General features: G+C 39.0%; 1 protein-coding gene across 6 annotated transcripts in view; it reads right to left on the bottom strand.

Moving 5' to 3' along the window:
• Positions 1-13915, bottom strand: part of lrp1ba (low density lipoprotein receptor-related protein 1Ba) — a 304606-nt gene that overhangs the window by 121361 nt on the left and 169330 nt on the right. For all 6 annotated transcript variants that reach the window (XM_065244654.2, XM_065244653.2, XM_073813477.1 and 3 more), the window contains 9 exons: positions 12597-12737; positions 11308-11433; positions 11095-11226; positions 8497-8631; positions 8244-8373; positions 5337-5463; positions 5026-5177; positions 4631-4755; positions 4021-4392 (listed from right to left, as the gene is read on the bottom strand). In XM_065244654.2, the coding sequence (XP_065100726.1) occupies positions 4021-4392; positions 4631-4755; positions 5026-5177; positions 5337-5463; positions 8244-8373; positions 8497-8631; positions 11095-11226; positions 11308-11433; positions 12597-12737 (1440 nt within the window). The remainder of the gene's footprint in view (positions 1-4020; positions 4393-4630; positions 4756-5025; positions 5178-5336; positions 5464-8243; positions 8374-8496; positions 8632-11094; positions 11227-11307; positions 11434-12596; positions 12738-13915) is intronic.

Genomic DNA, 13915 nt, shown 5'->3' on the forward strand with positions numbered 1-13915 from the left:
TTCTGTCACTTGTCCAACACCCAGAGTATGATCAAACGAAGAATCCGCCACGCCAACAAACATGCATGTCTAAAATAGAAATTTAAAAATTCCATGAACCTGCTGGGACCCTGCTAATACAACCTTATGTCACCTATCCAAGACTCCAAGTATGATCAAACGAAGAATCCGCTATGCCAACAAGCATGCATCAGCGTAAATCCATGACAAAATATAAAGCTTAGCATCTGGGGTCAATGTCTGGAATAGACATTTAAAAATTCCATGATATTCCAAAAAAAACTTGATGACCCGTGGGAACCCTGCTCATTTGACCTTCTGTCACCTGTCCAACACCCCAAGTATGATCAAACAAATAATCTGCCACGCAAACAAACATGCATGTCTGAAATAGAAATGGAATTTTTCCATGATATTCCAAAAATTACTTGACATTCTGTCACCTGTCCAAAACCCCAAGTATGATCAAACAAAGAATCAGCTATGCCAACAAACATGCATCAGCATAAATTTCTAACAAAATATAAAGCTTAGCATCTGGTGCCAATATCTGGAATAGAGATTTTAAAATTCCATGATATTCCAGAGATTCCATGACATGTGGAAACCCTGCCTATTTGACCTTATGTCACCTTTCCAACACCCCAAGTATGAGCAAACAAAGAATCAGCTATGCCAAAAAACATGCACCAGCGTAAATCCATGACAAAATATAAAGCTAAGCATCTGGGGTCAATGTCTGGAATAGAAATTAAAAAATCCCATGATATTCCAAAAAAAACTTGATGACCCGTGGGAACCCTGCTTATATGACCTTCTGTCACCTGTCCAACACCCCAAGTATGATCAAACAAATAATCTGCCACGCAAACAAACATGCATTTCTGAAATAGAAATGGAATTTTTCCGTGATATTCCAAAAATTCCTTGACATTCTGTCACCTGTCCAACACCCCAAGTATGATCAAACAAAGAATCAGCTATGCCAACAAACATGCATCAGCATAAATTTCTAACAAAATATAAAGCTTAGCATCTGGTGCCAATATCTGGAATAGAGATTTTAAAATTCCATGATATTCCAGAAATTCCATGACATGTAGAAACCCTGCTTATTTGACCTTCTGTCACCTTTCCAACACCCCAAGTATGAGCAAACAAAGAATCAGCTATGCCAACAAACATGCACCAGCGTAAATCCATGACAAAATATAAAGCTTAGCATCTGGGGTCAATGTCTGGAATAGACATTTAAAAATTCCATGATATTCCAAAAAAAACTTGATGACCCGTGGGAACCCTGCTTATATGACCTTCTGTCACCTGTCCAACACCCCAAGTATGATCAAACAAATAATCTGCCACGCAAACAAACATGCATTTCTGAAATAGAAATGGAATTTTTCCATGATATTCCAAAAATTCCTTGACATTCTGTCACCTGTCCAACACCCCAAGTATGATCAAACAAAGAATCAGCTATGCCAACAAACATGCATCAGCATAAATTTCTAACAAAATATAAAGCTTAGCATCTGGTGCCAATATCTGGAATAGAGATTTTAAAATTCCATGATATTCCAGAAATTCCATGACATGTAGAAACCCTGCTTATTTGACTTTCTGTCACCTTTCCAACACCCCAAGTATGAGCAAACAAAGAATCAGCTATGCCAACAAACATGCATCAGCACAAATCCATGACAAAATATGAGGCTGAGAATCTGGGGTCAATGTCTGGAATAGACCTTTTAAAATTCCATGATATTCCAGAAATTCCATGACCTGTGGGAACCCTGCTTATATGACCTTCTGTCACCTGTCCAACACCCCAAGTATGATCAAACGAAGAATCTGCTACGCCAACAAACATGCATCAGCATAAATCCATGACAAATATATAAAGCTTTGCATCTGGTGTCAATGTCTGGAATACATTTAAAAATTCCATGATATTCCAAAAAAAACTTGATGACCCGTGGGAACCCTGCTTATATGACCTTCTGTCACCTGTCCAACACCCCAAGTATGATCAAACAAATAATCTGCCACGCAAACAAACATGCATTTCTGAAATAGAAATGGAATTTTTCCGTGATATTCCAAAAATTCCTTGACATTCTGTCACCTGTCCAACACCCCAAGTATGATCAAACAAAGAATCAGCTATGCCAACAAACATGCATCAGCATAAATTTCTAACAAAATATAAAGCTTAGCATCTGGTGCCAATATCTGGAATAGAGATTTTAAAATTCCATGATATTCCAGAAATTCCATGACATGTAGAAACCCTGCTTATTTGACCTTCTGTCACCTTTCCAACACCCCAAGTATGAGCAAACAAAGAATCAGCTATGCCAACAAACATGCATCAGCACAAATCCATGACAAAATATAAGGCTGAGCATCTGGGGTCAATGTCTGGAATAGACCTTTTAAAATTCCATGATATTCCAGAAATTCCATGACCTGTGGCAACCCTGCTTATGTGACCTTCTGTCACCTGTCCAACAAACCAAGTATGATCAAACGAAGAATCTGCTACACCAACAAACATGCATCAGCATAAATCCATGACAAAATATAAAGTAGAGCATCTGGGGTCAATGTCTGGAATAGACCTTTATAAATTCCACGATATTCCAGAAATTCCATGGCCCGTGGGAACCCTGCTTATATGACCTTCTGTCACCTGTCCAACACCCCAAGTATGATCAAATGAAGAATCTGCTACACCAAAAAACATGCATCAGCTTAAATTTCTAACAAAATGTAAACCTTAGCATCTGGGGTCAATGTCTGGAAAAGACCTTTAAAAATTCCACCATATTCCAGAAATTCCATGAACCCGTGGGAGCCCTGCTTATATGACCTTCTGTCACCTGTCTTATACCCCATGTATGATCAAACTAAGAATCTGCCATGCCAACAAGCATGCATCGGTGGAAATCCATGACAAAATATAAAATTGAGCATCTGGGGTCAAAGTCTGGAATAGACGTTTCAAAATTCCATGATATTCCAGAAATTCCATGACCCATGGGAACCCTGCTTATATGACCTTCTGTCACCTGTCCAACACACCAAGTATGATCAAATGAAGAATCCGCTACACCAAAAAACATGCATCAGCTTAAATTTCTAACAAAATATAATACCCCAAGTATGATCAAAGGAAGAATCGGCAATGCCAACAAACATGCATCAGCGTAAATGACAAAATATAATGCTGAGCATCTGGGGACAATGTCTGGAATAGATCTTTTAAAATTCCATGATATTCCAGAAATTCCATGATCCGTTGAAATCCTGCTTATTTGACCTTCTGTCAACTGTCCAACACCCCAAGTATGATCAAATGAAGAATCTGCCACGCCAACAAACATGCATCAGCATACTTCCATTACAAAATATAAAGCTTAGCATCTGGGGTCAAGTGTAACAGTCCGAGTGCACGCCACGGCCACCTCTGGCAAATATCACAATTCCACTATGCCAAGCCATCATTCAGAACAGCAGCTTTGAACTGACAGCTCTGCAGGTTAATGGCATACTGATTAAATGAGACGTGTGTTAATGTTGACAAGGTTAGGGCCTGATAAATCACATGAGGAATGAATTTTAATGCTGTCTACTGGGCCACACACTTGGCTGTACTCTATACGGCTAATTTATTTACATTTTACCACAGTTAATTGGGCATGATGCCTCTACAAATACAAGCCGCAGTGCGAAAAAGCAATCGCTTTTCTTCCTTTGTAAACAAATACGAATATGAAATTAGCATTGACAGAATGATGTCGAAAAGGTCTTAAACAACTGACAAACCATCAAATAAGATCAAATAATAATTACTAAACATGAGCTCATGTAAACATTCAAGATCATACATGTACAAATATCCCCAAGCTGATGATTTGTTTTTTATGTCTGGTTGAAAGTAAACAAAAATTGTGCTATAAAGTCAACTAGTCAACAAAACAAGCCATATAAATGACGCACTGATTTAACACTTACTCTCTGCAATGATACGTCGTCCCGTCCAGTCGTCATGAATAACTTGTATATTCCCATAATGCACGTCGCTGAAGAAAATCCGATTGGTTCCTTGCGTTTTCTGACGATGATCAAATGCCAGCGCTATAATGTTTTTAAAATAAGCCGGGTTCTCGTACGCCTGTACGGGTGAGTTGAAGTTATTTTCGTCCGACAGGTGAATGCTTCTCAATACAGTCCTCTCGGAGTATAGCAGGTATCCCTCGTACCTGATGCACCGAAAACCATCCTGAGCAAGGTATCCATGAGCACAGGAGCAAGTCTTCCGATTGCTCCCCAAGTAAAAACAAAGCTGGTGGCATCCGCCGTTAGCTCTTCCACAAGGATTCGTACCTGGGTAAGGTGGATAAATGAAAGAGATCAGGCTTCTTACGAAGTCTAACAAACGTACAGTATGAACTACGGTTCACAAACAAATAAATGGATAATAAAGTGAAGACAGATAGCGAACAATATCAAACTCTAACTCCCCCCTTTTCTTAGTCTTGTGCCAATGAATGTATCCTTCCTTCCTTTATTTGGGATGAATGGGAATAAGAACAGGAAAACTGTCATTAAGTGAAACCTCAACCTTTCTCCCGATCCGGATTAAAGACCTTCACATCGTTCACACTGACGCCGAGGCCGCTCCGGATCGTCACCGCATCCACGGCATCGTTCTTGGAGGCACGGCGGATGGATCCGTTGGCGTGAGCTCTGCCAAAAAATTTGACACCTGCTAATCAACGGCCCTTAACTAATTAAAACCAAAGAACTCATTAAAATACAGTACACAGCTGGTCTGACAGAAGGTGAGGTAACCCATCCTTGCGATGACATTGAACCGTGAGAGATTTTTGAATAATAAAACCGGTCTCTTAGCTTATTACACAGTGTCGCTAGGGCACGAGAGTTGTGACCTTGTGTGTAAAGTAGAAAGAGAATCAATTCAATGAGGCCGTAAGAATTACGAAAAAAATAAATTACCTGTCAGCCCAAAAGAGGTACGCCCCGAAGACGGCTATGGAAAACACATCCGCACCGTTCTTGGCGAACACTATCTCCCTCTGTTCGCTCCCCTCCAGGTTGATTCTTTCTATCTTGCTGTTGCGGGAGTCGCACCAGTATAATTTATTTTCCTGGAATGCAAATGGAGACAAACTTCAAGGAGGGTCCAAGTTTTGTCAACTGGTGCATTAGGGATAAACAGTTAGATGTGCATGCTAAAGCTGTGAACCAGCATGGATGAGACCACAGAGCACAGCATTAGCACTTTAGTGAGAAGAGAAATTGCATACCTGGTAGTCTATGGAGACCCCGCTGGGTCGAGCTAGTCCGGTGCTAACAAGTGGAGATTTTTCCGAACCATCTAGATGTGACCTGGAGATGGTGGGACTCTGTCCCCACTCAGTCCAAAATAGAAACCTGCATTAACCCAAACAACATTAAATGGTTAAATTGAGGTAAACTTGTCTTTTAGGTTAAGTTCTACTTGAAGGAATACTCCACTTACAAAAAACAATTATTTACTCACCCCCATGTCATCCAAGCTGTACAGTGAGGAAAATAAGTATTTGAACACCCTGCTATTTTGCAATTTCTCCCACTTAGAAATCATGGAGGGGTGTGAAATTGTCATTGTAGGTGCATGTCCACTGTGAGAGACATAATCTAAAAAAATCCAGAAATCACAATGTACGATTTTTTTAACTTTATTTGTATGATACAGCTGCAAATAAGTATTTGAACACCTGAGAAAATCAATGTTAATATTTGGTACAGTAGCCTTTGTTTGCAATTACAGAGGTCAAACGTTTCCTGTAGGTTTTCACCAGGTTTGCAGACACTGCAGGAAGGATTTTGGTCCACTCCTCCACACAGATCTTCTCTAGATCAGTCAGGTTTCTGGTCTGTCACTTAGAAACACAGAGTTTGAGCTCCCTCTAAAGATTCTCTATTGGGTTTAGGTCTGGAGACTGGCTAGGCCACGCAAAAACCTTGATATGCTTCTTACAGAGCCACTCCTTGGTTATCCTGGCTTTGTGCTTCGGGTCATTGTCATGTTGGAAGACCCAGCCTTGACCCTTCTTCAATGCTCTAACTGAGGGAAGAAGGTTGTTCCCCAAAATCTCGCAATACATGGCGCCGGTCATCATCTCCTTAATACAGTGCAGTCGCCCTGTCCCATGTGCAGAAAAACACCCCCAAAAGCATGTTGCTATCACCCCCATGCTTCACAGTTGGGATGGTGTTCTTGGGTGGTACTCATCATTCTTCTTCCTCCAAACACGTTTAGTGGAATTATGACCAAAAAGTTCTATTTTGGTCTCATCTGACCACATGACTTTCTCCCATGACTCCTCTGGATCATCCAAATGGTCATTGGCAGACTTAAGACGGGCCTGGACATGTGCTGGTTTAAGCAGGGGAACCTTCCATGCCATGCATGATTTCAAACCATGATGTCTTAGTGTATTACCAACAGTAACCTTGGAAACGGTGGTCCCAGCTCTTTTCAGGTCATTGACCAGCTCCTCCCATGTAGTTCTGGGTTGATTTCTCACCTTTCTTAGGATCAATGAGACCCCACGAGGTGAGATCTTGCATGGAGCCCCAGTCCGAGGGAGATTGACAGTCATGTTTAGCTTCTTCCATTTTCTAATGATTGCTCCAACAGTGGACCTTTTTTCACCCAGCTGCTTGGCAATTTCCCCATAGCCCTTTCCAGCCTTGTGGAGGTGTACAATTTTGTCTCTAGTATCTTTAGACAGCTCTTTGGTGTTGGCCATGTTAGTAGTTGGATTCTTACTGATTGTATGGGGTGGACAGGTGTCTTTATGCAGCTAATGACCTCAAACAATTTAGGATAATAAATGGAGTGGAGGTGGACATTTTAAAGGCAGACTAACAGGTCTTTCAGGGGCAAAATTCTACCTATTTACAGCTGTATCATAAATAGTTCAAAAATCATACATTGTGATTTCTGGATTTTTTTTAGATTATGTCTTTCACGTTGGACATGCACCTAGGATGACAATTTTAAATGCAGTTTCAAATTGCAGTTTCAACGGGCTCTAAACAATCCCAACCGAGGCAAAAGAGCAAAACAAATGCACTTCTAAACCACAACTTCTCGTCTTGCATTAGCCGCGTGATGCGCCAGCGCAAACTTACGTATTACGTAATCATGTTGAAAGGTCATGAAAGGTTTGTTAAAACAATAAAAGAACACAAAGACATTAATTAGTCTTATTTCACATACAACAACATCTGAATGGTCCTCTTTTTCCACACTTGTAAACACTGAAGCGGCAATTTCGCATAAATCATGTGTGACCTTTTGACATGATTACGTAATACGTAAGGTCATGCTGGTGCGTCACACGGCTAGTGCAAGACGAGAAGCTGTGGTTAAAAAGTCCTTAGTTTTTTGGTGAAAATGACGATCGTTTCGTTAAATAAGACCCTTATGGCTTGTTTATGATCATTAAGAGCCATTTGAAGCTGCATTGAATTTGTAAACTTTTGAGGTCCACTTTATAGAGAAAAGTTTTCTTCAAAATTTTTTATTTATTCTTAACTGAACAAAGAGAGACATCTTGGATGACATGGGGTGAGTAAATTATCAGATTTTTTTATGAAAGTGGAGTATTCATTTAAGCGTTACATAAAGAAGGACTTTACTTGATTCAGCAATAACAACGGTGGTCTTATCATGCTTCAAACCATAACCTTTTAAGTGGATTGATTAAAATTAAACCGATTGTGAAACATGGTCTATATGACAAGTGCTTGGTGGGTAAAAAGTATTTGGGAAGGTCAACCGAGGACCTCCTTGCTGTGAGGCAACAGTACTTTCCACTGAGCTAGGGGCCATTTTTTGACCCATTTATAAAGTATGTTTCCTCTACAACTTTTCTGCTAATGAGCATTATAAATCTATAAACCGCCAACTCATTATGAAGATGAGCTATTCGCTTATTACATTACAAAACAATTACAAGGCGTTTTGGAAAAGAGGTGAATCTGCAGTTAACAAGCATTAAGATGCTAATTGTAGACACTAACTGCTCTCTAGATGATCGTAGGTCATTCGTTTAAAGACTATAGTCACAGTCGGTTGAAGCTTGGCATTAAAGAAAATGAGAAACCGGAGCGCAATACAAGGAGGGTACCCGTTTTAAGAGACGAAAGCTGATACACACCCTTTCACTGGATGTACGGCAATTGCTCTGGGTTGATCGAGTCCCTCAGATATCACCACGGCGCGGTACATACCGTTCAGTCGAGCGACCTCGATCAGATTTAAGCCGTGGTCCGTCCAGTAAATATTACCTTGGGGTGCAAAGCAATAAAGACCCTGAGCCAACAGAGAAAGAAAAAGCCCGACAGTATCAAGGCTACTTGGCAAAGTGTTGAAATGCCAAAACAAATTCAGAGAGATAGAAACGTTCGCACCTGCTACCCAATCCACCGCGAGTCCTTCCACGCGCCCGAGACCGCTGGTGATTATGTCCTCCCTCCAGATTTGATCTCGGCTGGATCTGGAGATTTTGTTTGTGCCTATGTCGGTCCAGTATATCGTGTCATTTGCTGTAAGGTTAGAAATTCGAAATATATCAGGGTTAGCACTGACAGATGTTATAACCACACATTTAGTTGTTATTTTTTCTAATTGTAAGTACACTTTATATATCATTTATATCACTTGATTGTCCCATACAGTATTTTAACTAAAGTCAGTAAGACCAGAACCATTTTAATTTGTGTAACGCAACAATAAGGCCAGTGGCGGCCGGTGACTTCTTTATTCGAGGGCGCACGATGCAAAGTTCGTCACAACATGTATGTAGCCCGTCATGTGTGTGGTTCGTAATTTCAAAATAAGTGCCTGCTGCAGACGCGTCTACTGTATATAAAGGGTTTATGATAAAAGAGACGTGTTTGCCAGATACTCGCATGTTAAGGGAGTGTCTTGTGTGTATTTTTTTAACGTGACCGTTGTTTTTATCATAAACAGTTTTGATGCGTCTTCAGCAGGCACTTATTTTGACACATGATGCACATGGTTCACATGACACTCCCAGCACATATTTTGCTGCCACTGGATAAGGCTAATAACATGTCATGGTATTACAGTCATTTTGTCAGCAATCAATTAAAATCATGGCTCGAAGTTAACTTTTTTAGTAGGAAGCATAAAAGATTAAAAACTTGAACAATCAAACTTAAAACTTAATACAATCAAATTTAAAGGTATTGCGGAGGATTTTCTTTTCCGGGTGGATCATCAAGACTATTGGTCCTCCTAGCTGTCAATCAGGAGTGTTGCGCAATTGCTTTTTTTTTAAAAAAGTGGAGAAGGCGGTTCTTTTCTAAAATTCGAGAAAATCCTCCGCTACACCTTTAAAATGATTTGCCACACACTTGACTTGTGCTTGGCCCATTTTTGGCCCAACAAGCTCTTATGCTGAAGACGTGTTTTGAGTTTTGGGGCCCTATAAAACATTTAATGTTATTTTAAATTGTTTTAAATTATTTTTTATTTTCACAAATCCAATTTTTCGTTTTTTTTTCTTGATTCTGTATTTTTACTTTTCATTTTCTTTAATGGTAAATTACATTTAATTTTTTCACAAACTGCATGTTTAATAAACTGAATTCATAAAATGTAATAATTTATATTTTTAAGTCAAGTGATGCATAAAAAAACTTTTTTTATATTATAAATGAAAGTACAAATTTCTGTAACAAAAATTCTTTTGAGGGTGATTATATTACATAAGAAATAAAAATATAATTATTTTTTTATTATTTTAAAAGTCGATTTTACTATACAATAGTAATATATTTCTGTCAACTTCCTTATGTTTAATTGACTTTTATTTTGACGGATTGACAGTGTTTATTTGAAGATCAAATTTCTTAATGAAATTCACGTGAACTCTTGACCTCAGCTCTGAATATGAACTTAATTTATTCGTGTGTCCTCGGATGCTAAAACCAGTGTAAAGTTTCATTGGTCTCCATGAGATGTTCACTAATTATTTCACAGTATATGCAAACGTTTCGTAAAGAAATTGAAACAGGTCACACGATAACAGTTATTTGCTTTATAAATATATTTCGAGGTCGCTGCAATTAAACCTCTGGAACATATGGTCGCAATTTTGAGCCCTGGTTAAAAGTGATTAAAGAACAGCTTTCTTCAGGTATTATAGATTTTCAAGCACACATAGTGTAAGAGCCAATTATGAACAAACTTTTCAGTTTCACCTTTTATAATCTGCCCATTTTGGCTGAAATGCTCTCTAGCTTTGGCCCTTTTGCTCTCAATCATTACACACTTTGTTCGGTTCATCCATTTAACTCCTCTCAAAAACAATAGAGCCTAAAAAGGAGCAAAATGCTCATGATTGTCCCTGGCTTCCATTGTCTGCACCCCTTAACGCTTTTCATAAAATCGCCCACGCTGGCATTAGGCAGAGCACCATGAACCGCCAGCCCTCACCAACCCAAAAAACGCACATTGCACTTTGACGGCAACTCCAATTTGGATTTTATTCGCATGCATGCATCTCTCATTAGGAGACCGTGGCTCATCTGTCCATCTAATCTGTTGCGATTATCTTCCATCTGTCATGACGGCGTATTGACTCCGCCCTCCCGCGCTAAAATATATAGACATGTGATGCAATGCCAATATTCGCTGTCATGCAAATGCGGCGCTCTGCAAAGAGTGACATTTCTCTGTCGGTATCGAGACAGCTGTCCAATTATTGCACAATATAAATCTCTGCGATTTACTGGTAGCAACCCTGCAAATAAACGCTTTTTACTTCTCGCACGTCAAGGGATGATTTATTGAGAAACACATGGTGGACAATAAAAACTAGAACGAAAAATTGCTACAAATTCTGAATAAATTATACAATTTAGTTATTGCAGATTAATCCTCTCAATTATTTAATTTAACACAATCTGGTGCAATACTTTACCAGCTACATGAACACAAATTCAGTATAATAAATGCAAAAATGCTTCAAGTACACTCACCAGCATGATAATCCAGACCCACAGCAAATGAAGTGCCAGTTACCGGCATCAAAACTTCAGAGTTATCGTTAGGGTCAAGAGACAGTCCTCTTATTCCTTCATTTACTGAATACATTACAAATGACTGAACACCTGCAAGAACATTACATAAATCAACCTTAAACTCCTTTTAGTCGCAAAAATTCATATGGTTACCTTCAAATCAAAATGTACCTTCACAAGTGGAGCGGTCCGAGCGTAGGTTGTACCCCATGGTGCAAGAACAAGTTCGAGTGTTTTCAGAGGTGGGCAGGCAAAGCTGTGAACACCCACCGTTGTTCGACACGCATATATTTTGACCTACACAAAGAATAAGACTGCTTAAACAGACATACACCTTAACATGTACAGGTGTGTATGTATCTGTCGAAACATGTCTTAAAGGCTTTCTTTAGTCCGTGCTTGGGGAATAAACATTGCACACCTCCTAAGTCATTTAAGGAACATCATACACACGTGCAGGAAAGAATGGTGAAGAAAAAATCTCCACGGCTTTGACTTTGTTCCTTGGACACCCCGGTTAGTTCATTTGAAGTGGCGTAATGAGACGGGCTTGCTCTCCCATGAGGTCCGCGTCAAAGAGATAAATGAGGGAGCTAATTGGTATGAGAAGATTTGAGGAGGAAGCAAAAAGATTTACCTTAAAAAGCCCTTAATTGCCATTTTTTTAATCCTAATAGAGCATTTAGAGGACCAAGCACTCTTTCGCTAATAGGACTTTCGGTGGTATGAATGTCTTTAGCCCATAATTCAAAGATGGAGGAAAGCTTTGAGTGTTTAGCTGACAGAGAGACCTTCGTGAAATACATTTGTAGCCTCACCTCGCAGAAAAAAAAAAACACTGTGCCAAGTATCGGCTTTTATCTTGTTGCACCTACAGGCATTAATAAAAACTCGGAAAAACCGGTATTGGAGATAGTCAGCATTCCTACTCGAGGAACTTTGGGAAAAATGGGGATTTTAAAATTGTGCTTACCAGGCTTGGAAAAATTCATTAAATGTTAAAAAGTCATAGAAAAGTCTTGAAAGTTTAAACAGTGGATATATACAGTGTATATCGAGATACAGTGGTTTGTATGGAAACAAATTTAAGTCTATGTTCTGAAGGTTTAAAAAGCAACACAGATTTGATCTTAATAAGAGAGATAAATTAGATATATCGGCCAATAATCGGTATCAGTCGATAAAAGGAAATTTTCACACTATCGGCTATAGTCATGCCGATATTCATGGCCGATATATCCTGTCAATCAAAAGAGAACAGGAAAATGCAATGAATCTTTAGATTTTTGTTAATGCAAGTTAATATAACCACCAAACTATAAGTATCGGCATCGGTATCAGCAGATTTCACTCAAAATAATCACGGAAATTGTTTATATCGTTGCATCTGTAATCTTAATTACTTTTCTGAAATTATTAGGTCTGCGTTTTAATTTCAGCCAAAACACGTTTTTGTTTACCTTTCTGACTGTCTTTGTCATACACTTTGATGTGAACGACTCCTGTTGTCTTATTCCGGAGAACCGTCAGGTTTCTTCCATCTCTCTTGTTAACAGTACCCAGCTGAGCCAAAATATCATCCGCCCACCATAGCTTTCCACCTGGTTGTTAAAACACACACACACACACAAACACATACAAAAAAAACAATGCAATCATTTAACAATCACAAAACACGAAAAACTCTCAAATATGTAGACGACTTTCTTTAGGTTCAATACTCACATTTAAAGTCAACAAGCAACGCTGTTAACCACTTTTCTGTAATGTGACATAATTGAGTACAAGAAGTGAATCAAGAAAAATGTAGGACAGGACTTGATTTTATCTTTCTTACATTGATTGCATTGTAAAAAAGTCGTTTTTAGAAGAAGGTTTGATGACATCATCAAAAAAAAAGGAAAGTTATTTTAGAGGCAGAGCGAGTTATTACATGAAGATAAGACTACTAAGACAACATGTTTTCTTTAAAATGCTGTACATTAAATAATAAATTATTATAGACGTGTCATCGGACGCATATGCGTTGCCACAGTTATGCCCCTGGTCCGAAGTTAAATTCTGGTCTGTTATTGTTTATAGGTCTGGTTAGAAAAGAAAAATGTTTCGGTGTGCCTGGATCACCGCTATGCCAAGAGATGTTTGGCAGCCAGGCAAGAATTCAAGGATCTGTAGCTAATATTGTATACATTCACGAGTTCACACTTACAAATAAGTCGGATAGATTAAATCGGTAAACGTATTTGGCGTGCTGTCCGGGGAGAGGGCTCCGAGCTTGGAAATTTGCCCGAACGCAGATTATTCCCCCCATTGGTTTAGGAAGTAACCTGGTAAGTGAGAGGAGACGGGGTGGTGGAGGGATTCTGAAGACTGTAGAGAATCCTTAGGTGAGTTTGACTGTGATTATATATGGGCTTGCCTTTGTGCTGATTGAGTAGATATATTGATTAATAATTGTAGACAGCTGGTGATACTAGAGTATTTGTTGATTAGCTGATTGTAGACAGCTGGTGAAACTTGAGTAGCTTATTTGACGTGTTCCTCCTGAACTACGTTAATAAAACATCATTTAATTATACACAGTAATGTAATGTTAGTGTAGTAGTTGTTTGGATATGCTTTAAGCTATGATTTGAAATAAGGTAATTTACTTTTATATTTATATAGCTTGTTATCAAAAGTAATCTACTCTGTTGTTATAACATTTTTGCAGAAGTCTTCCAGAAGTTAAGTTTGGGCCACAAATGGCGTTTATTTATGGTTTTGCAGCTGAAACCGT

This window comes from Paramisgurnus dabryanus, chromosome 24, assembly GCF_030506205.2.
Source record: "Paramisgurnus dabryanus chromosome 24, PD_genome_1.1, whole genome shotgun sequence".
NCBI classification, from domain to species: domain Eukaryota; kingdom Metazoa; phylum Chordata; class Actinopteri; order Cypriniformes; family Cobitidae; genus Paramisgurnus; species Paramisgurnus dabryanus.